At 37.7% G+C, this 25,324-nt stretch overlaps 1 protein-coding gene across 1 annotated transcript in view; it reads left to right on the forward strand.

Annotated features, from left to right (window-relative positions):
• Nucleotides 1-984: 984 nt before the first annotated feature.
• The window catches only part of LOC121943302 (glutamate receptor ionotropic, kainate 1), a 32,458-nt gene continuing 8,118 nt past the window's right edge, over nucleotides 985-25,324 (forward strand). The window contains exons 1-7 of the mRNA XM_042486810.1: nucleotides 985-1,345; nucleotides 11,875-12,042; nucleotides 12,173-12,430; nucleotides 22,581-22,762; nucleotides 23,315-23,368; nucleotides 23,799-23,972; nucleotides 25,036-25,179. Coding sequence (XP_042342744.1) covers nucleotides 1,261-1,345; nucleotides 11,875-12,042; nucleotides 12,173-12,430; nucleotides 22,581-22,762; nucleotides 23,315-23,368; nucleotides 23,799-23,972; nucleotides 25,036-25,179 — 1,065 coding nt within the window. The 5' untranslated portion in view covers nucleotides 985-1,260. The remainder of the gene's footprint in view (nucleotides 1,346-11,874; nucleotides 12,043-12,172; nucleotides 12,431-22,580; nucleotides 22,763-23,314; nucleotides 23,369-23,798; nucleotides 23,973-25,035; nucleotides 25,180-25,324) is intronic.

Raw genomic sequence — 25,324 nt, forward strand, 5'->3', positions numbered from 1 at the left:
ATTTTATTTTACTATGAGCCTGTGTCAGATAAACAGTTTGAGGTAGTTAATCTTAAAGGGAGCACCACAGACCAGTTTGAAGATTAGATTTGCATTTCCATCAGGACTGGAGCAAAGATTTAATCATTCCTCGGTGTACCAAAGCAAAGACGTTGTCGAGGTCGAATGTTGCCAGATTTGAAGTTAATCTTCAGGACGTATCCATGTTTGCGGATTAGCGGCTTGGCTGTGCCCTCAATTGAGCGCCTGCACGGGAGGGATGCTCAGCTGTGTCAAGTCAGCCAAAGACAACGAGAGTGAGACCAGAAGAAAGGAGGGCGCGATTTCATAATAAAAGCATTTAAATAATGGGTAAATTAGGCATTAACAAATGCAGAGGACAATGATCTAAACATTTAAATAGATTATTTACATGACTAAATCCTTGGAGATTGGGGTAATGGAATCATAAGCAAAACATGTCTACTTGAATATGGAAATTAGGCGCATGCAGGAAAAAGTGTGTATACTGTGTGTAATCTATGTATATGTATAATAATGTGTATAATATAAAGACTGATTATTTAATTATATAAAAATAAAGGGCAGCGCAGTGTAAAAAGACTAGTTATGGGTCCAATTTCTATCATTACAAATGAGAAATGTATGACAATATCAACTGGGAAATCATCTATAAGCACTGAAATACCCATACAACTACAGAATGATGGTCTGCAGCAACATTGTGATGAATGCTTGTTTTATTGTGTTTGTTTGAAATTCAAATTTAATTGTTGAAGTAGATGCAGCTTTTTCCTCTTTAAACATGCTTTTGACTTTCTCTATTGTTGCCACATGGTTGCCAATTCATCTTTTATTTTGAAAATGATAATCAGAAGCACCAACTTCTACTTATGCAAGCTTGACAGGAGGAGCCCAGCGCACAGTCCTCCTCCTCAGTTGCAACCCACAATTCAAGTGCTCACCAGAAAAAAATATGATAAGAGGGATGTCTGGGCAGTGAATATGGGAAGCAAAACCTTACTGGTGCATAAAGGATTTTAGAATGGGAAAATTGGAGTTCTTTTGATCAGTGACAGCTGCAGGTGGAGTGTGTGTTTTTGTTGGGGTTTTTTTCTCATCACAATGTGTGAGGCATGGATGTGGGTCGGATGCCTTTTTATTTTCGTTACGGATACAAGGACTGGCAAGTTATCAGCATGAATTACCAAGGGCAGAAAAACTGATATCAATGTTAAATTCGACTCTGGAAAGAGGACCATGGCGAAAGGGAAGGGACTGTTATTTTCACTGCTGTACTTTATAGCAGAGTTTTGGCTCACTTCGCAGCAAGTCCTGAGAATTGGTAAGTGGTCAAATTTTTCATCAGATTTTTAAATGCCAGTCCTTTTTGTTAATGTGCAGACTGCCACTGTACATCAGCTTTTTAAATATTCAATCATATGATTTCAAGACCAGGTTTGAAGCTCATTTCTCTTTGTAATTAGTAACCTACTCTGCTTTGACTTGTATATGTGAAAAAAGTTTCCAATTTTGACATCATTATAATGTATCACATTTTTAATATCCCACAATGCCTATCCAGCATGTAGCATTGCTTTTTTTCTAGATTACCAGATAAACATTATATTTAATTAAAGACAGCCAGGATAACATATGCAGGGATCATACATGTAGATGTCATGCAATGATATCCATACATAGCTATTGTTCACCTTAGTTGCTGTAGGTAAGGTAATGGGGACGGGATAACTTTTAACCCTTAACACTATTAACTAAAACTTAAAATAGGGACTACCAGTGTGTTCATTTGTGATTTTCTTTGACTGTTGCTGTATCACTGTACTACTATTGTTACTAGATCTTGCAATCATATTGTCAGTACCCTGTAACAACCCTAGGCGACATACAGCTGTGTGCCTATGCTATTCAGCAGTGTTTTTATATTGACTGTCACTAGAAAAAATGCTTCTGTCCTGCTGTGACTTTCCATGTTGTTGTGATGTCTGTTCTTTAAGTTTCATTGTACGATTTTTTCTTTTGTCATAAGGGAGGTACACTGAGGACAGGGTGCTGGCTTGGCCACATAAAACAGCTCTATTGGTTTTCATCAAATTCATGTTAATCCACTTTGGTTTGCCAATGCCAGAGTCTCTGTCTCAGTTCCTCCACGTTGACAGCGCAGGTCAGAGGCAGATGAGTGATTAAGTTGGCCTACTACAGCATCTAAAAGCATGTACTGCTGGCATGATGATGCCTTTGGCACTGAGGAATGTGAAATGGATACAGAGCTAAAGAATATACAGCAGCCAGTCTCAGTGAAATTCATGCCTCTCTCCTAACCAACAAACTCAAAAGTTATTTCGACTTTGTGCATATTCATGCTGATGGCCAATGACATCTGTGAATATGAATCTGAGTCCAAAGTTGTCTGTTAAGCCTTTGAGAGTTGACAAGGACTCTGCTTTCACATGTAATTAGATAAGCAGAGCTCTTGCTCCAACTATCTTCCTTTGATTTCTGATGTAACTTTGTAACAATGAGCCTGTGTTTGCTGGCAAATTAATGGTCTCTGCTCCTCTCCTCTCCATTGGTTATACACTATTCCTCTCATGGTTTAGAGGCTTGCATCACAAAAATGACATTTTTAATTTAGGCCTCAGGACAATGCCCAAGGCGACTCTGTGTTTTTCTAAATTTCCTCTACTTCTAAAGACTTCAATATTCTTGTGCCGTTGCATAACTGTGGAGGCTAACAGGCCGGTGCCACCTTCCCGCTCTAACAGTCCCGATCTGTGCTCAATATTGTTTATCTCTCTAAATCATCTATCACTCTGCAAGGCCACCTAATCTTTGTCATTCTCTTCATGACCCGCACACATCATAATCTCTCCCATATGGTGTGTGGCTTGGTTCAATTAACATTTCTCTGTCTTGGCAAGTGCTGGCATCAGATTGTGACTGGCTTTCACTCTTTTCACTGGGGTTGGTAATAATGGTAAATCTTCTCCCTCAAGCCCTTAAACAACTAACACTAATCTTCTTTATGCAGAAAGTCTCTTACCCAAATATGGTACTTAGGCAGCAACCAAATCTCATCATTGGGGAGAGCATAGAAGCAGCAGCTTGTGGCTTGGCTTCCACTCTATTTTGCTGTTTGTTAAATTCCCGTTTCCTCTTGCCTGCATGCTTTATTTATTGGTTATATCTGATTTGTTTATTTATGACTTGACCCATTTGATGTGAAAGGTGTGATGAGCTACTGTCGGCCAGTGAAACATCCTTTGATGCATCTCCCTAGTCTTATATCCAGCAGTTCTATAAATTAGAGGGTTTTAATACATAGCTATAATCCTGATTTTAATTCTTTCAATCTAAATGTTTTGGTGTTGGGTCATAAGCAGCGATCCTGTAAACAGAGAAACCTCAGTGCTCCACATCAAACGAAGATAGTAGACTGGTTAGGACCTCCTCATTCATTCACAGTCTGGCACCAGCCCAGGTTGGAGTGGTGCTGGTGGTGTTGTTGAGGTGGGGGTGCAGGGTCTCACTGGGAACTGGCCCAGAGAGGGGAGAGAGCAAAACACTACGTCATTGTGTTCCTCTGCCTTAAAAGACTCCCCTTCATGTGATAATTGCACAAAATCACAGATTAGAATCCGGATCTAAAGATCAGTTCCTTAATGTTAACCTCTTACTTTGGGTTTCTGGATTTAAAAAGGTCCACCCAGCTGCCTTAACCTGAACCCTGTTATTTTTCACGCTCAGTGCACTGAAGGGAGGAACAGAAGTCTATAAAAAGCAAAGCCTAAGGGTTTATCAGCATTTGCCTGCAGCATGAGCAGAATCTTTTGTTTTTGTGACCTCCTAGCATGCATCACCCCACAGCATTGTCTGGCCTATTAAAGATGAGATGGAAGCTCAGTGATCCTGAAAATTATATTGGAAAGTAATTAATGGTAGCTATAGCAAGAATTTTCATTCCACCTTTCTTTATAAATTGCATTAATCATAAAGCCCTGATAAAAAAAATGGTGGACTCTGTACCATTCAAATTACAAGGGGAAGCTTTTAAGTGCAATAGAAGCTGAGCTTTATTATATTGAGGCATTTAAAGAATTTATTTTTTAAGACTGCATATGGATGATTGCATTCTTCTTCTACAGTGAACAATAAAGTGTCTCGCATGACACGCTTGTCTAGAAATTTCTGCTCCTATAGTTTTACCTGCACCCCGAGCTCAAACTTGTAATCAATGAAATATAAATTATCCCAGACAGCTCTTACTTTCTTGGCTATTTATTCTTTTGCTTGCTAATAGTCTATTAAGTGAGTGCATTGATCCATGTGGCATCTGCAAACATAAAGTATGAGGTGCTTGTTACCAATTTTTATCTGGATCAGTATTGAAGACAAATCCCATTTACAGTGCTGGTTTGTCCTCCTCCATGAAATGTAGAAGTGTAGAATATAAGGATGCACTGAGCCATGATCCCATGACCCATTTTTGGAGTTACACAGCGCTGCTAAAAAGCTTGTGTCCAAGGCAGGTTTGTTTACAGCCCACAGCATCAAGTCGCAAAAGCCACACAGGACTGATCTTAATTTGAATCTTAATTACTATTCAATTTTACAAATTATTGATCATTTCAAAGATGCAATGTGATATCTACATTTTTGTATGAACTCTATCTTAAAGTGAAGGTATGTACATAATTTCTACTTTTTATGTAAAATTTAACCTGACAAGTCATTAAGAACAAATTGTCATCTAAAATAAAGTGCTACAGGGACGATGTTTAATTGTAGGCCAGCATGGATGTTAACATCACCCTGGTTCCCTCGACAAACAGAAAATAAGATTTTTCCAGATTTTCCAAACAGGATTCTCTGGTACGGTGAAGGCTTTCCACTAAGCAAATTTGAAATATTGTATTGAGTTGCTATGAGAGTTGGTTGATTTCTAGGTATCATTAAGTCCTATTCACACAGGACTAGTATTAGCTGGGGACCTCATGTGATGTAGAAATTAGTCCCCCACGTTCGTGTTTTCGCATTCACACAGGATAAGCAAAGTCCATATTTTACTGACATTCATTCACTGTCAATTTTAACTCCACTCTATATAACACAGAAACACTACTCAGCACTACAAGCAGTGATATACAGTATTCCCTTCATTTTTTATTTTAAATGTGGGCTAAACAAAGGGAACTGATTCAGCCACACTTTGTGGCATGTTAGCCATGTCCTCATCTTTCTAGATTTTGCTCCTCTGATTATTTTGAGCTTGCTCTCTTGGAGAATCGGTCTTTATGTTGTGTTGTGAAGTGAGCCTCCTGCACACAAAATGCAGTCAAAACCTTAATTTGTAATTGCCAGCAAAGCCTTTGTCATTTTCAAATGGGAAAGAGGCAGAAACGAGATGCAAAGAAAACAGGACACCTTAGTACGACCCATTTGTTTGGCCAAATAGTTAATTTGCAGTGAAATTTTTACTTGACAAATTACAGCCACGGCAGATTCACATTAAAATCACAGATGACTGCCGTATTAATACAAATTACCAGAGATCCCCAGCTAATACTGGGGTTGTTCAAATAGGGCTTAAGACGATTGTTGATTTGAAATTGCTCACCTTTAAAAAGTGAAGGAAATCTTAAAAAGTCGACTCACTCTCATTGGACTACAAATATTAAAGCCTGGGGTAGAGACAAATTGAATTATTTTCCTGGTGATATGCACATAATGTTTATGGGGTCTTTTAATTGAAAATGCATGTAGAGATGATTTCCTGCCTCAGTTTTCAACCACTTGAATATATTAGCTAATTTGAAACCAATTTTCCAAAAATGAAGTGGAGAATGGTTGTTGCTTCACTCCAGATGTCTGGATGGTTGATGGTGGTCGTGGGCATGATAATAACTGAGCGATTGTAGCTCAGCTTTAGTACCATGTTGCACAATAACCAAGCCAACATTTCCTGATACAGTGTTTAACCATCTCAGGTGAATCTATAATGTTTATCCAAAGACATTTTTAACAAAGAGCTCAGCTTCTTTACACTATAAATATTTCCTAGTAGTGTTTTGTGATTTGGACCAGCATTGATTGCTGGGACCAGTGCTCTTCATGCTGAGCTACAGACAAACTGCCATCACACTTAATCCCCAGGGTTTCCCTCTGGAAATCAACTCATTATACTTTAAACAGAAATTTAAAATCTTATCTCAGGTGGAAATGAGAGGAGAGATAAACGTGTTTTCTTTCATTGGGGATGTGCCTTTCCAGCAAACTTGAGAGGGGAAATAAGTGAACAGTGCAGTAAAATGTATATGTTTTTCTTTTAATGACAATAAAAGTTGTCTGCGCAAATAGTTTATATAGCTCATTTCAAAAACAATTTTCAGCTAAACACACGTCTGTTCTTACGCAGTGGCCTACCCAGACATAAGCAGATGCTTACACTGTCTGACAGCTAATAGTAGGTCTGTTTTTATTTCTGAATTTATCTTACAGATCTTTTGTATTAAAGCTCTCACTAAAGCTACAATCACTTAATCATTTAATAGTTTATTGCCCGAGGAGGCGGTAAATAGACTGGGTTGTAATTGTAACGGTTCATGTATTAGCACTGCACAGTCACAGTATAGGGGTCATGATTCGGTGCAGGCAGATGCAGGCAGAATACACGATACGTAGATTGGTTCCACATTATGTGCATCAAAGTTCACAAGCACAAGTTCTACTTATACGCTGTTAGCAAAACAGCACAAAGTTAGAACAACAAGCAGATTGGAGTGCGAAGTCAGTCACGCTATTATTAGCGCAAATGAAATGCCAGAGCTGACCACCTGCCTTCAGGTCGGCTACAACAGCAACAGAGAGTTTTTTACAGATGGTGTGTCGGCTTTGCTTAACTGTTGTAAATTAGTGGATGCGAATGGAAACATATCCGAATGCTGACGCACATTCAACAGCATCACCCTGATGTGCATGTCACTGGGATGTTATGATAAATGTTTAAGTGTATTAAATGTTTAAATAGCCAAGGTAGAACAAAGTGAAAAACTCTGATGCATTTTACTTTAATGTTTCTATTCATTCTGCATTGTCAATTTTATATGCACATAAGAGATGCTTTTCAGTTTTATAGCCTGCAGTGACCTGTTGTCGGGAAAGCATTTGTACAGTATAATACAGAGGTATTTAAAATTGTTCCTAATTTTTCAAATTAAAATAGTTTGCCAAAGTTGCCAGTGAGCAAATGCTACATCAGTACCCAGCAAGAGGATTTTATCTGTCTCTGACACTCACATTACTGTTAAAAACAATTGGAAAAAAACATATCTTTATGCATTTGGGTTTTTCCGCTGTACTGAACTCACGCTGAACTGTGACTTTTGTGTGCTGTTACACCCCTGGTAATGGCATATCAATATATTATTAAAAGCTACTGACAAATGCTGAATTTATAAGCCAGCCTTATTTCATTTTAGAGCATCTCACATTTAGCTTTTTTTCATTTTCTCATTGTTTGTTCATTTCAATTATATTACACTAAATACATTTTGCAGATGCATACAGTGGACATTTTGGCCTGCATTTTGAGCTCTTACAATGTAATGGACGCATTTTTTTATGAGAGTAATTAGAGGTCAGCTACAAAAATGCAAATCAGAAAATTAAAATAGTAGTAGCTGTTTTTGCCCTTTGCACAAACTGCACCATCTTCTTTCACAGCCTTGTTTAAGTATGAGGAAAACAAAATCGTTGATTGAAAATGATACCCTGATGCTGCCACTTGGATTATTTTTTGTTAAATCTTTAATAGGGCCAGTACCATTTGCTGCAGCCTCTGCACTTGAAGCAAATTAACATCAAGACTGTCTAATCAATACTCTGTTTATTTCCCCTTTTATAATGAAAACCCCTCGAAACACATCAAAGATGCTTTGATGGACTACATTTTCTTGGCAAATTTGGGAGAAGGTTATTGTATTTTGGATCAAAAATTTCATATTCCAGTGGAAAGAATTAAGGACTTTAACAGGTCCTAGCAGCTGCTCACTGAGGCTTGGTAACCATAATTAGGATTGGCACTTTCAAGCATGCTTTTAGTGACCACGGAGTCCAGACAAGGCTCTCTCAGTTTGGGGTTTGAGGCTATGCTACACCAAAGAAAAAGGTCATTCACAATCAAGGTCTCAAGGGGAGCTTTTTAAAGGCCCTTTCTCCTTCCAAATCAATCACAATTTCACAGGCAATTCTTCAAACACTGTTAGAGAGTGCAATGACCTATTGCCATCTGCAGCCTCAGTGTTGAAGTGAGGTCATTTGCAAATTATTGTGGCACTGAAATGGCACCTTCATGTTTTGTGTTCATAGTTAATGTAACTATTGATTGACAATTTTGAAAATGGCAGCACGTTTAAACTACCTTCATTTAGTCATTGATTTCAAGTTTGCCATACACATACGAAACAGTAAATTTCGCATTTGGTTTAGGATAGGTTTATTTTACTGACTTTTCCAAACTGTAGAGCACTGATCTTGTTTCTGTCTGCACTCATGAATGCCAATGTGGTGAGAACAAATATTTAACCCTGACTGCATAATTTCAGAAATCCTATCACTCAAGGCCCAGATGTTTTAAAAGATTTACATTTGAAAGGCTTGGGTCAAATCAGCGTGCAGGGGCATTTTCAGCAGGGATAAGGACGCTGAATCTCACATGAGCCCCCACCCCATTTGCAGGTGGTGACAATCCAGCATTTTTCCGGTCTTAATCCTAATGCTTTTTATGCTGCGTTTTATGTAACTGAAATGTAAATCACTGTATGTGGCACTCGTGTCTGGCTGGAGTAATATGTATTCATACTGTCGGCCGTGGCATGCTAGACCCATCATCTTTCTGGAGCAGCGCGGTGGATTAAGAGTAAGGACGGTTTTCAGAATGATCTCTCTGAAACAACCCCCTCCCTATGGCCCTGGCACATACAGCCTGCTAAAAAGAACTGTTCTGTTTAAAAGAGAAATGTATATTGAAATCAATTTTTTCACAGTCGTGGTCTCAGCTCATTTTAAAAGAATTAGTCAGTGTGTATCACCTCCTCCTATGTAGTGGAAAATGTGAGCGCATTGTCAGACTGCACCTACTGGAGTTTCATAAAAAGAGGCAGAAAAGGCAGATAAAGGCAGACAATTGCAGTGTTACATGCTGATTTAAAATATGTGTATATTTTGTTTGTCCTTCCTAAGTCAATAAATGTTGATACTTTTAAGATTACTTTTAGGTGTCTTTTGATTTTGGTAGTCATTATTATTATTATTTTCTGAATATCTGAAATGATTAGTTGAATAGTCTTTTAACTCTCTTGAGTCACTTGACTGAAATGGTTATATCTTTTGAAAAATAATTATATTCGCATTTTGAAATGTTAATGAAACAAGACAGTATTTGTAAATACAAATAATTGTATTTGCTGAAACTGTCCCTACATTCACACAGCACTGAATGAGACAAAAAATCTGTGAAAACATATCATACTCCTCTGCCATACTCTAATGTCTTGTAGCACTTCAAATGGTCTTAGCGCATGTAAACAAAAACAACCAATCAGAGTCAAGGATTCTCTTATGCAGCTGTCAATCATGTCAATGACCTTTCATGAACTGCTGTCAAACTGTCAAACTAGGCAGCGCTGATCAAATATGACTCACAATTCTGTTACTAAACTGCTAACTTTCCCCTCAAATGTTGACAGAAACATATGTTGGTGTACGGTTAGTTTTAAAATGGGAATATTTATCCAGCCGGTGGGCAGTGCTTAGGAAACTGTGTCCAACATGGTGGCTGGGTCCACTACAAAATGTTTCTGAAAACATACAGTATGTGATAAGAAATTGGCAATACAGTAACAGAATATTGATTGATATTTGTAAGCGCTGCTTATTTGAGAGTTTGACCACAGTTCAGGAGCAGTGACTGACATGATTGACAGCTGCATTAGAGACTCTTCTGCTCTGACTGGCTGTTTCAGTGTGCCATGGTGGATTCTTGCAAATACCATTAGAAGTAGCAGAAAGAGAAGGATGGAGATTACTTTTTACAGACAGTCTCACATAGATCTTCCACACAGTTTGAGCAATTTACAGTTTACAACTGTAACTTTAAATACAATACACACAAGAGTATTAGATGTCCAAAATGACATGATAAACTTAGTTTTGCTCTGAAAAACGGCCCGTTATGCTACTGTCAGGTGCAAGTTGGTACTTAAAACAATTATTATAGAGACAGACATGACAAGAACATCCCTTTGCATGACTCACGATTATGTTTTAGTAAATGAAAAAATGTTTAGTTCTACAATATGTAACGTGCAGTTTATATATGGTAAGAGTGGATGATGTTAATCCACTGCAGCATCATTTAGCCTCTCCTCTTACACTGTAATATGAAGGGACATTGAAGCAGCTTCTCTACAACACAGTCACACCTCAGAGGTTAGTTTTGTATTTTCATTGTGGTTCTTATGGGTCTTGAAGCTGCTGTGATTTTTATATACTGTGGTTTACAACTGAAGCAATGTTAGATTACAGCTCAACCACCAAATGTTCACTAAAAAATAGGATTCTTTAGTCATATTAAGTAGGGGTGGGAATCACCAGAGGCCACATGATATGATAGCATCACGATACAAGTCTCGATACACTATTATTCCTATTTTAAACATTTTGCAATATGGTGAGTATTGCGGTAAAGTATATTGCGATTTACTAAGTGTAAATTATGTCCCCTAAGGAAAAAATTTTTAACGCATCTAATCAGATAAGGTAATAAAGATAAAGTTTCTCACTTCAGTCATTTTTATTGCAGCAAAATACACCTAGTGGATTGAAAAAAGCAATTCATTTTATTATTCTAGTAGACTTTCAAAAGTTTAATTTTTTTTTTTCAATATTAATATAAAATCAATAAATAATCAATATTTGGCATCTGTGTATCCGTATCCCAAATCTAGTGGAAAAAAAGTATTTCATAGGACTGTAGGGTCTACGGTGGTAGTCTGGGAAAAATGAGACCTCCACATCTTCTATTAAAGAACTTCAAAGTTTCAAGAAAACAGAGCAAAGAAGTCCAGAACAAACACGGGGGCTTATTCACTAAAAAGAAACATGTAGAGAGGATGGGTATTCGGAGAGTAGAGTGTTACGGTTTTAATGGAAGACAGTCTTTCACTGCAGCTGTGTTTTGGCAGCCTGAGCAGAAACACTTAACCTCCTCACAGTAAATTACATTATGGCACACATTTAAGTATGATTTCATCGAAGGTGACCGTTGTCTCGAACAGTGAATTGAAAAAGATTGGAAATACGACTATGTGAGATAAATGAGTGCAGCGGTTCATCCGTTGACTGAATTACTGTTTTAAACAGATGGTATAGGATGCTTTTAAGTTTTTGCCATGATAATATATTACAGGATATATTAAGTCACTAAATATATTAACTATAAGGTCAGTCTAGTGAACTAAAGGTGAGGCATGTCTTCCTTACCAAATAATCCTGTATGCCACTGTGTCAGCTTTCACAATGTAGGCCATGTAAATAGGTTGAAGTCATTAAAGGTCAAGCTTCTCTGTGAATGAGATTAAATTCTGTCACCCCAGCCAGGTCCCTTAGCAGCATTATGTGGGAGAATTACACAGAAAATTTCGGCCACATTATGCAACAGTTAGAATTCAGTCATAGTGACCTTCGAAATGCTGTAAAGGAGGTGATTAACGATGCTGAGTGCAGTCATTAAATCAATAACTTTAGGCTAATACTTCGGTGTGATCTGTCTAATACTTTCTTCTCTTCCTACAGGCGGCATCTTTGAGACGCTCGAGAATGAGCCCATTAGTGTCGAAGAACTGGCCTTTAAATTTGCTGTAACCAATATAAACAGGAACCGGACCTTAATGCCAAACACCACATTGACCTATGACATCCAGAGAATAAACCTATTTGACAGTTTTGAGGCCTCGAGAAGAGGTAAGGATGCTCTCGTTCACTTCTGAAAGCTTTCTGTTGAATAATCAATAAAAAAAGATTGTTTATGATGCAACTGTCTCTCCTGTTGGTCATTTATTTTCTATCTCCACTTTCTGTTTCATTACTTCAGCCTGCGACCAGTTGGCTTTGGGTGTTGGGGCAGTATTTGGCCCTTCTCACAGCTCATCTGTCAGCGCAGTCCAGTCTATCTGTAACGCCCTGGAAGTTCCTCACATCCAGACTCGCTGGAAACACCCCTCAGTAGACAACAAAGACAGCTTCTACATCAATCTCTACCCAGAATACACCTCCATAAGCCGAGCCGTGTTGGACATAGTGCAGTACTACAAGTGGAAGACGGTCACTGTTGTCTACGAGGATGCAACTGGTGAGTCAAACCAGTAAAGCATTAAACACATCAGCAGCTGAATATGTCAGCTGAGTAAAACATGCAAAACTCACAAACTCTAGTGTCCAATTAACCCTTAGGGCCCACTTTAATGTTACACACACTTGTTTTGCGCAGCACACGAAATTCACTTTTCGAAAATCAAGCTTTAAAAAATATATTACACTAATTATTATTATTTTCTTCTTTCACTGAGTTAATGTTTTAACCAACATCAGTCCTAATCATAAATATCAAATATTCGTTAATTTTCAGAATTTTAACCCTTTAAATGCCAGGGTTTTGTCACAATGTCACTATGATTTTATATATATATATACCATGCTAGGAAGATTTGTTTTTAATTATCACAGCCTGGGATATGCTAATGATTAGCAGTAACATTGACTGTGACAGTGCACCTAGTGGAAATAGCAAGTATTTTCTCCAGATGCCAAATATGGTAAAAGTGACATCATCAGGTGGAAAATAGTAAAAATAATCAATTCCAAGTCAAAAGCCCAGAATGACACCCAGATATAATACAGTGCCTGCTTTTAAACTGTGATGGCTATGGGATCAAAAAATGCAGTTTGAATGGGTTTCAATGGTGCATTTTTCGCACTTAACAGTATTAATATAACGATTTTGTTTACACAGTGTATTTTAGACTTATTGGAGGAGCTGAGCTAGAAATTCGAAGATTTAAACAAAAATACACAATCTTGCCAAAATGTATGCAATGTGCATAAACACAGCCAAGATGATCATAACGTGAAGCATGAAAAGCATCTAAAATGTGCCAAACAGTCCCCAATGATTAAATCATATATATCATATATATATATCATATACAGCTTTACAAAAGTGATGTCAGCGTTTTTACAAAAATGTGGTAACTGTTTCAGCATGTGTGACTACTGTACATGTTTGTATAGAGCTGTTTATGTGATTCAGTTTAAAATTAAAGGTCCAGTGTTGGGGTGGGCAATATATGGCGGTAAAATAATCTCACAATATTTCAGTATTTTTGCGATAACGATATTCTTGATGATATGTCAAAATACTGAAAAATATATCATTAATTTCAAGAAGATAGAACTGCAACAAAATAAGTGTATATAGTTATGTGTGTCACAACAAATGTAACAGTTTGCCTTCAAATATACAGTAAAAACTACATAATAATTAATAATTATTTAAAAAATATTATTTATAATTATTATTCTAAATTATTGTTTTATTATAACTGATATGACATGGCACAATCCTAGTCAAGTGTGTAAGATTTAAAGAGTGTGTAAGATTTAAGGAAATACAGTGGGTACAGAAAGTATTCAGACATTTTTCACTCTTTGTTATATTGCAGCCATTTGCTAAAATCATTTAAGTTCATTTTTTTCCTCATTAATGTACACACAGCACTCCATATTGACAGAAAAACACAGAATTGTTGACATTTTTGCAGATTTATTAAAAAAGAAACGCTGAAATATCACATGGTCATAAGTATTCAGAGCCTTTGCTGTGACACTCATATATTTAACTCAGGTGCTGTCCGTTTCCTCTGATCATCCTTGAGATGGTTCTACACCTTGATTGGAGTCCAGCTGTGTTTTATTATACCGACTGGACTTGATTAGGAAAGCCACACACCTGTCTATATAAGACCTTACAGCTCACAGTGCATGTCAGAGTAAATGAGAATCGTGAGGTCAAAGGACCTGCCTGAAGAGCTCAGAGACAGAAGTGTGGCGAGGCACAGATCTGGCCAAGGTTACAAAAAAATTTCTGCTGCATTTAAGGTTCCTAAGAGCACAATGGCCTCCATAATCCTTAAATGGAAGACGTTTGGGACGACCAGAACCCTTCCTAGAGCTGGCCGTCCGGCCAAACTGAGTAATCGGGGGAGAAGAGCCTTGGTGAGAGAGGTAAAGAAGAACCCAAAGATCACTGTGGCTGAGCTCCAGAGATGCAGTCGGGAGATGGGAGAAAGTTGTACAAAGTCAACCATCACTGCAGCCATCCACCAGTCGGCTTTATGGCAGAGTGGCCCGACTGAAGCCTCTCCTCTGTGCAAGACACATGAAAGCCCGCATGGAGTTTTGCTAAAAAACACCTGAAGGACTCCAAGATGGTGAGAAATAAGATTCTCTGGTCTGATGAGACCAAGGTAGAACTTTTTGGCCTTAATTCCTTAATTATGTGAGGAGAACACCAGGCACTGCTCATCACCTGTCCAACACAGTCCCAACAGTGAAGCATGGTGGTGGCAGCATCGTGCTGTGGGGGTGTTTTTCAGCTGCAGCGACAGGACGACTGGTTGCAATCGAAGGAAAGATGAATGCGGCGAAGTACAGGGATATCCTGGACGAAAACCTTCTCCAGAGTGCTCAGGACCTCAGACTGGGCCGAAGGTTCACCTTCCAACAAGACAATGATCCTAAGCACACAGCTAAAATAACGAAGGAGTGGCTTCACAACAACTCTGACTGTTCTTGAATGGCCCAGCCAGAGCCCTGACTTAAACCCAACTGAGCATCTCTGGAGAGACCTGAAAATGGTTGTCCACCAACGTTCACCATCCAACCTGACAGAACTGGAGAGGATCTGCAAGGAGGAATGGCAGAGGATCCCCAAATCCAGGTGTGAAAAACTTGTTGCATCATTCCCAAAAAGACTCATGGCTGTATTAGCTCAAACGTGTGCTTCTAAATACTGAGCAAAGGGTCTGAATTCTTATGACCATGTGATATTTCAGTTTTTCTTTTTTTAATAAATCTTCAAAAATGTCAACAATTCTGTGTTTTTCTGTCAATATGGGGTGCTGTGTGTACATTAATGAGGAAAAAAATGAACTTAAATGATTTTAGCAAATGGCTGCAATATAACAGTGAAAAATTTAAGGGGGTCTGAATACTTTCTGTACCCACTGTATATATGCAGAAATATTTCTTTAGTGTTTAATCAGCTACAAATAAGACTTGTTGTTTTTGTTACCTTTAGAATAAGCCGTTAATGTCTACAAAAGGTGCGGGTCCTCGTTCACCATGTTGCACCGTCAAGTTTCTTTTGTGGACAAACAAACCAAACACCGACTCCAGACAGAGACATGTGCATTTTTGCATCAGCCACCACAGTTAGCAGCCACTCCGCAACGTGCCACACAGCATGGAAAAATGCTGATTTTTAACATGAAACTGCTTTATTGACTGATTTTACTACTTTAAATCACCTGGTCTGTCTGTGTTGGCGAGGAAGAGACCTCTGCAGATAATTTGGCTACCAGTAAACACCTCCTGAACATCAGGAAGAATATTCTATTCTATTCTATTCTAGGATCTTAAGTTATCATAGAGAAAAGGTCAGCACACATTAACAGGTGCTGAGCTAGAAGCAATGTCCAAGAAACACTGATTTGTATTGTGAAACTGCTTTCTTCAGTATTTTTACCAGTTAAAATCGTCTGTTTTGGAGAAGAAAAGATGTGTCTGCGGATAATCCGAACAGAGAGTTCATGCTTGGCACACAGAAAAGTTTCAGCTGGTAGCAATCTGCAATCCTCACAGCTAGATGCTACTAAAAATTACGCACTGCTCCTTTAAGCTCAGTGATAAGAAGCCATGTGCAATGTTTGCAGCATTGAAGCCCATCATAAATTACAGTGGTCACTGTACAAAGTCAGTAATTTACTGTGCCATCATGCCAAAGGTTTACAATTTATCTTTTTATTTAAAAGTTAAATCACAACTCTCCACTTTATCTGTATCACTGCAAAGACTGACAATAGATCTCCACCCTTTAGGCCTGTGACTCTTTACCTCCAAACCATGCTGTACAGGACAGTGGGAGAATTGACATTCCTGAGTTTAAAGTTTTAAGAAGAAAAAAAGAATAATGCCATAGTGAATGAAATAATGACCAAAAAAAAGTCATCCAACAACAACCATCCACTTGCTCATTCACCAAGCCTACAATACATTGTTGAAAAGGCTTCCTGGATCCTGTATGTAAATGTGCACACATCAGCTGTTCTGTGAACCAACCCCAACAAACTATACAGTTTTTCATCAGGTTTGTCCCATTGAGATCAAAAGTCTCTTTCACAAGGGGAACCTAGCCAAGTATTAGAGTTTCACAAAGTACTAATCAACAGATTTACAGAGTTTCCAACTAACACACTATGGTTTACACCACAGATTTACTTCACAAAATGATGAAATGAAAGGTTTACTAGCAACTGTGTGTAGACATAAAACATCACAATGTGTCAAATGATTCTGCAGTCACAGCACATTAGGTCTTAAGTCAAACAACGTGAAAATCATCCCATAATATCAAACTCCTGTACAACAGATCACCTGTTTATCAATGAATGCAGCAGCCTACAATATTCACAACAACTACTGCACTCACACAATCTAAGCGCATTAAGCAGACTGTCACAGCAAACTTTACATCAAACACTGAGCACCAAAGACACTAGAAAAGTAACATGACTGTGTTAACTGCAGTTTGTTAACAGACTGTCGGTGGTTCATAGAAAATATGTTAACAATCATCTCAAAGTACAACAAGGCCCAAACGGAGTAAACAGTCCAAACTGCAGCACACTGAAGAGCGGTGATAAAGCAGCTGTCTTACCTTTGCAGAGCTTCTTCTTTGACTTCGTGTTTGCATGCTCACATATCAGATCCTCAGACTCCACAGCAGCAGTTTTGGTGTGTTGATGGTCAAAGTGTTCACACGGTCTCATCCGGTTACAAGCTGTGGTCATAAACTGGCGGTAAAGTCCGGGTACAGCCGCGATGTTCTCCGCTGCTCCATGAGGAGGTTCTGCAGCAAATGACTGGGGGGAAAAGAAAGAAAAAGAAAAATACGTCAGGAAACTGTAATCCTGCTATGCAAACTCCCGCCATGCTGTTTGAATAGCGCGGCGCTGGCGTGTGCATCACTGGCGTCGTTTCCTGTTGGTGTCCGCTAACTTTGGCGAGCACTCAGCTAACGTCGTTACCGAAGATGTCCAGTGTTTCATATGCGACAGATACTCAGCCAGAGACAAAATAAGCCTTTCAGAGCAGAAATAGCTCTTAGCAGGAGGCATCGACGTGTCTCTTCAGCACACCAAATTACGTGCCAAACACAGACCATGGATCTATTATAAATCACAAGGACACACACACCTAGTTCGACCACATCCGGTATAGTGTATAAGCATAATCGGAGTTTTATTTTGAAAGCCGGAAATTAATGTACTGATTAAACAAATAAATAAATAAACGTTACGTAACGTTACGTTCACTAGTCAGAATATTCATTTTGTGTATAAGTGGCAAGTAATAACCATAATTTACAAATAATAATGCAGTGCAAATTATTACTTCAGTACGTGTAATGTAATCGCACAAAACCAGAAAGAGAAAAAAATAAAATAGGTTAAATAAAATAAAGTAGACACATGTATAAACACACACACAGCTTTACCTAATTAATTATAAAGATGTAAGATTTGAATAAATTGATGCTTTTGGTTAGTTTTTTTATTACATATTTTTATGTTCAATATTGTTTTGAGATATGTGTGATTTTTGAAAGTGGTAAATGAGGACACTTTCTTTTTAAATAAAATTTAGCTAAAATACTGAGTAAATTAATTGTATACTTAATCTTACATCAGTGTGGTGTTTGACTGTTTTCAATTCTAAAAAATAAAGTTTAAAAAAATTATATACCATTCATTCTACACTACAAAACTACAAAAACTACAAAAACACAATGTGTAAGGCCATACATGTCCATAAGAGATAAAATTGGTGGAAAATTAGACAAATAATACAGCAAAGCAAGGTTGTTTGTAGAGACAGTGATAGAAAAAATGCATGGGGACAAGCAGTATAGTCGTAAAAGGTAATCATAAATAATAACTACAAGGACAACAACAGCAACAGGAAATAAGAAAACAAAAACAAACAAAAGGGGGAGGGAAAAAAAAGGGCAGATATTGATGAGTGCATGCGTAATCACAAATACAAAATGACCTACTCCATGTAGATGTACCACTAGGACTGGAAAAGCAGGGTTAGCAGGCCAGAGGATTCAAGATGGTGGTACAGTGACGGGGGGCACACCACCGATGAGGACAATATTCAACTGAATGGACCTGACATGTTCTAGGAAGGGGAGCCAGATTTTAGAAAATTTAGCGTTGGAACCTCGAAGACAGTGTTTTATTTTCTCCAATTTCATGAAAAAAAGGGCATCTTTTATCCAGTGAGAATGGGAGGGGGGATGGGGGCTCTTCCAATGCATCAGAATTACACGCCTTGCTAGTAATGTCAAAAAGGCAACAAGTTCAGAAAAGTAGGATGGCAGAGATTTTGATTTTTAAAAATTTTGTTAAGTGAAATGTTTTTGCTAAAATGTCTGGAGATCCAACTGAAAATCAGCCAAAAAGGTAGTCACATGTATACATTGAAAAAAAGAAAGTGTTTTAATCTTTCCAACATAATGTCACAGAAAATTTAACTGGGTATTATATGTATATAATTTTCAAAAGCATCTCTTTGAATTTGTTGGGCAGCACATATGAAGAGTAAATACAGTTTTCCATGTCTCACCATCAAGAGTCTGATCTGTCTGTAAGTGAGAAATTAAGGTAATTATCGTGTTCAAAATGATGAAGCTTGACAAATTAAATGTGTTGTAATTTCCACTCTGTGACCACTGTAGGGCAATGATAAATCGTCTTATTTTTTTTATTGCAGTAATATATATAATATGAAGTCAAATCTGTTTTAATCTCCAGATGACAATTTAGCATTGTGTGGCACAAGAGACCTGAGGTGGGAGCATAACATAGTTTATATAACAAATATCTTTATAAAGAGCACATCAATTAAGGAATTATTCAGGGGCACAAAATACAATAAATAACATAGAATAAGTCAAACCCTTAAGCAGTTCAGGAAATTCTCTTAAACATTTTATATATTTAGACATATCGATTGAACGTACTGTTGCATTTTAGATTTTGAGGATTTAAAACATTCTGTAATATTAAAAAAATACCATTGTGGATTGTAAAGTGGCGCCCTCCTGTGATCACAGTGAAGAACTGCAACATGAAATTCGTCAAGCTAGCGTCATTATGACAAAAATGTTTCTGCTAGTATGAAAACACCTACAGTAAATGTTCTTTGAATATTCTCTCGTATTGAAGGTTAGAGAATAAAACTTTGCATGGAGCCGAAATTCGGTTTATAAAATGTGATACTGTGCCAGTTGAATTCTCATTTTGAGCTGTTAAACTAGCCCGGTGGAGACAGAACCGTAAGTGTGGTGTTGGCGCCCTCCTGTGGTCACAGCGAGGAACTGCAACATGGAATTCATTAAGCTAGCGTCATTAAGACAAAACCGTTGCTGTTAGCACTTCCGTTGAATGCTAGAAAATAAAGTCCTTGAGTATAGTTAGGCAGTGGTGTTGGTGATTGCAATGTGGGATTCGTTAAGATAGCGTCGTGAAATAAAATATGTGGAGCACACCACTTGTTAGACCTTAAGCAAGATGAAATGATCATTCTGCTATCATTTTTGACAATCATCTCATATTAATTGCTTTCCTATTTAACCAAGTGCATAGCATTAACTTACTATGTTACGTTAAATTTACCAGGGCACCGACCTGGCTTACGGCAAACATCTTCTTGAAGATGATTTATGTTTCCTTTCGACTTATAAATACATTCTGTATATTAATCATAATTTGGTAATAATTTTACCTAAAAGTAGAGTGAATCATCGTGATGTTTACCGGCTCCGATCATCTCCCTTAAAGGACACAGACACAGTTTCTAACTGCTCATTTATTGAATTGGTCATCTACTGAGTGAAAAATGAGGCCGAATTTAGTAGCACACCTGTTGTATCAGTAATATGAGTAATAGTAAAATAAGTAACTTTAAGAATGGATTTTTAAATGATTGATGATATTGACAGAAAGTGGCCTTTATTTTAGATTTTGAGAATTTCAAACATTCTGCAATAAATAAAATTTACTATTGTGGATTATGGAGAGTAGGCGCCCTCCTGTGGTCACAGTGAGGAAATGCAACACGGAATTCGTTAAGCTAGCGTCATTAAGACAAAACCGTTTCTGCTAGCACTTCCGTTAAATGCTTTCAAAATAAAATTGAACAAACTGACGCAATCAGACACAAAAATAATCTTTAAATATTCTCCAGTTTTGACAATTACATATTAAAACTTTATGTTCTTCGTTGGAATAAAAAAAATTAAATGTAGTACTGTGCCAGTTAGGTTCTTCTTTTGAGCTGATAAACTAGCCCGGTGGAGATTATAACTGCCACAAATGTATTTAGGAATGAATATTAGCGCCCCCTTGTGGTCAGTGCATGGATCTATTAGTGTCAGAGTGCGGAACTGCAACCAGACTGCAACATGGAATTCGTTCTGATAAGCACTTTCATTATATCCTACAAAATAAAGTCCCTGAGTGTATTTAGGAAATTGAGTTGGCGACTGCGATTCAGAATTCATTAAACTAGCATCGGAAAATAAAATCTGTGGAGCACACCATTTGTTAGACCTCAAACTGGATAAAGTGATTTTTTAAAAGTATTTTTGACAACTATCTCTACAATATTCATTTATAACTAGCATGTGGTAAACATCTTGGCAGCAAACCTCAATTTTATCAGAATGTAATAGTAAAATGAATAACTTTAAGTATTCGTTTTTATATGATTCATGATATTGACTGAAAGTGGCCTTTATTTTGGATTTTGTGGATTTCAAACATTCTGTAATATAAAATTTAACATTGTGGATTATGGAGTGACGCCCTCCTGTGGTCACGGTGAGGACCTGCATAAGAGCAAGACCTCTGGTTAACACTTTCAAAATATAGTGAACTACAGATATTATTACAATTAAGAGCCTCTCAGGTTTCGGGTCTGGATTCTTTTTTTAATTTTGATTACACGTTTTATAAAAGTTATGTTTGTGGATGTGTATGATTGCCTTGTTGCATTCCCATTGCGATATCAAATGGGAATGCAATGGTTGCCTTGTTGCATTCCCATTGCGATATCAAAGTAGTTCAGATAGCTTCTAAAGTTTGCTAAAACTTCCAATGAAGACTTTCAAAATACAGGAACAAAACTGAAGCAACCAAACCAATAACCAATCAAAAGTAAATTGACTTTAAGTGGAATAATTATGATTTAATTCTCATGGTTTGTGTTAGAAACTTAGACTTTCTTTCTTACAATGGCCATTATAGTTATTTGCTGCTATAAATTGGTTGTCAGAGTAACAATGGACAGGGGAAAGTGGGTGAGCTTGCTAACAGCTTTTATAAGCTATTGATGGTTTACACTTAGTTGAGTTTTTGTGAGATTTATTTCTTATCATGTTCTCTGATAAATTGTTGCAAATTGCCATACACCATACATTTTGCACCTTTACATAAATTATGACAAAGCAATTATACTACTGATTTAATTCAATACCTAAAACTCCCATGAGACTCTCAATGTTTGCTAAAAGCTAAACCCCATGGCTTATGTTTGCAAAATAACCTATATTGTATTTTCTAGAAATGTATTTCATCCTGCAGAATTTACATGAACTATAATTAAATGGATTTCCTTCTTTAATTTATTTTATTTTATCTGACAGATTGGATGTTGGGTGAATTGTGAGACAGTCACTTTTCTTAATAAATACCACAAATATATTAATAAATACAGTTTATGCTTTGAGTACATTGTCCCAGTTACTGCACCATACATATTTTTTATTTTAAATACTTCAAGTAGCATAATCTCCCTTTAAACCTGAGGAGATCAAAGAAAAAAAGGCAATGACCAACTTTGCAAGAAATGTCCCACAAATGTCAACAAATTAGTAAAACATTACAAGAAAATCATCTACAATTAGTTTTAAAAATAGGAAGGTTTATTAGAGAGTTATTTAATAATAGGGAAAATGTCCAGAAAACTATATTTATTTTCAGGCAATTTTCTTGTAACTTTTAACTATTTTTTGGGCTATTACCAACAGAGGATGTGTTTGTTGTGAATATGTGATTATTGAGTCTAATAATGGTCTGCTTTTATTGTAATTTTAGGGCTGATTCGTTTGCAAGAGTTGATCAAAGCTCCATCAAGATACAGCATCAAAATCAAGATCCGCCAGCTGCCAACAGGAAGTAAAGATGCCCGTCCTCTGTTGAAAGAGATGAAGAAGGGGAAGGAGTTCTACGTCATCTTTGACTGCTCCTACCAAACGTCAGCGGATGTTCTTAAACAGGTGAATAACGAACACCTATCAGAGTGTAGTCCACATTGGGCAGAGGACATTGTCCTCAAGGTTTAATTCATAGCTCAACACCCAGAATGCAATCTTTTATCAGCAACACAATTTGAATTTATCAGTGGAGAGTAGTCTTGTGTTATTTTGATGTTTCTCTGCATTGCTTTTGATTTAACATTCACTATGAGCAAGATTAGTCTAATTCTATCCCCCTCAGAAATCCCATGATCATTTCCACATCTAAACTGAGCCTATTTTTGAGCCAGACATTCTAATTTAGAACCAAAAGCTGCATGGAAGATCAATTGGAAACACTGCGCTAACATGAGCAAATTGTGACAAACACTCACTCAGATACTTGTCAATGCAAACCATGCAATCAATAGGCTACAATTCATAAAATGGGTGGAATGTGTAATTTGCAAGAATCGCTTTGTATACCTAGATGTGGTTGGATGGGGAAAGAAAATTTAATGCTGGCTTGAGGGAAATGTGAACGTATAGTCGGGGGAGGAAACTGTGAACCACTCCATCTCTCATCCTGTTTAGATCTTGTCCATGGGGATGATGACTGAATATTACCACTTCTTTTTCACCACACTGGTAAGAAAACTTCTCTAAATTTCTGCATCTCAAGAACGCATGAAGGTTGTTTTATTCAACGACTGACTCCTTAGTTTCCTTTTGAAACTGGATTGAAAAAGCCGATGGATATGAACGTTGGTAATTACACCGTTCCATTGTCTTAATTAAGTGTCCTTTTATCCTGCACAAACTTAGATGTGTGTCTTCACCTAGAGAATCTGTTATGCAAAGATTATGCAGATGAACTAAAACATCTGTGGTTTGTTTTATAATAAGATTGTCGGATGTTTTCAGTGCCCTTGGCATAATTCCATGGTATTATACTGTATATTGCTCCCATGTTTTAATCAAGTGTGCCTTTACCCTTGCCAAGTAACCTAGATCTACTTTGGGGTATTTTTAAGCACAATGACATTCAATCTGCATTGATGATGCTGTACCTGTGCAGGACCTGTTCTCCCTCGACCTGGAGCCGTATCGCTACAGTGGGGTCAACATGACAGGCTTCAGACTGCTCAACATAGACAGCCCTCAGGTGGCCTCGGTGGTGGAGAGGTGGGCGATGGAGCGACTGCAGGCTCCCTCCAAAGCTGAGACTGGAATGATGGAGGGAATGATGACAGTGAGTGACATTACTTTCCTCCTTTCAGTCCTCTTGTGAAAGGTCTAGCATTGTATAGAGGTTGTGTGCCTCAGCGGGGACACCCATGTTGACAGTGTCCTCTCTGATGGCGTTGTGATTGTTTATGTACTTTCTTCACTAGCGTTTAAATCTCTGAAACCTGAGAAAAGTGGCTTGATTTCTTTCAAAAACATGGTAAAAAAAAAAGGCCAGCAAACTAAAAAAAAGAAAAGTAAAAGATGACAAGGAAATGTTGTGAAAATCAGCTGGAAAGGGTTATTAGAAATGATCAAAACACAGGGGGAAATTGTAAGGAATACTATATTTATAATTCTCATATTTATATATAATTAAAAATTACTTCATAGAAAAAACATATTTTTAGCACCTTTTTAGGTTATTTTCTTGTATTTTTTAAAAAATACCTTTGCTCATGTATTAAAGGGTTAATTAAACTAAACGTTAAATGGAAAATATATGGACAGTCTGAGTTTGCTGAAGCCAATCAAATTGTCATTAGCCGATTTGATTTCCATACTTTGCTTCTCTGTTGATTGGACTTTGTATGTACAGTATATCAGGAAAATTTGATTAATCACTTGATCTTCCCAGTAATGTTATTTTCTAATTGCTGGCTTTGCCTGTCAAATGTAAACAAAAATACCAAAAAGAGGCCATTCTCAAAATACACTCATAATCGCAGAGATTGTATGTAAATGTGTGAACACACAGCCTATTTTGGGAAGCTGCACAAGACTTTAACAAAGTATTAATCTGACCCCTTTGTCGCCCACACTTGAGTCAGAATACAGCAATCTCTATCATGTTGCTTTCTGATTGTGTGTACAGTCAGAAAGGTAAATTGCTCAGCAGACTGTGCTTACTGTGGCTGGTTGCCTCTTTGATTTCCTTCCGTGTAGTTCGTAAAAGTATTGCTGCAATTTTTGGGGGGATGCTTTGTAGAAACCACACGGTGCCATGCATGTGCATCAACAGTCCTGATGTGATAAGTGCATGACGTGATCCCCGCTGATGGATGCTGACGGCCGCATTTCCCTTTCAGACTGAAGCAGCTCTGATGTACGACGCCGTCTACATGGTAGCTGCTGCCTCGCAACGCGCCTCCCAGATCACTGTCAGCTCCCTTCAGTGCCACCGACACAAACCCTGGCGCTTTGGATCACGCTTCATGAACATGCTCAAAGACGTGAGTTTGGTTTATGAATATGTGTGACACCAGCCCCTCGTCCTCCATCCATCCATCCATCCGTCTCACAGCCTGCTGCCTCCGTTTCATTTCCTTGGGTGCAGGAGTAGAAACAATAGAGTTAAGAGATCAGATGTGATGAACG

This window comes from Plectropomus leopardus, chromosome 5, assembly GCF_008729295.1.
Source record: "Plectropomus leopardus isolate mb chromosome 5, YSFRI_Pleo_2.0, whole genome shotgun sequence".
In the NCBI taxonomy this organism is placed as follows: domain Eukaryota; kingdom Metazoa; phylum Chordata; class Actinopteri; order Perciformes; family Serranidae; genus Plectropomus; species Plectropomus leopardus.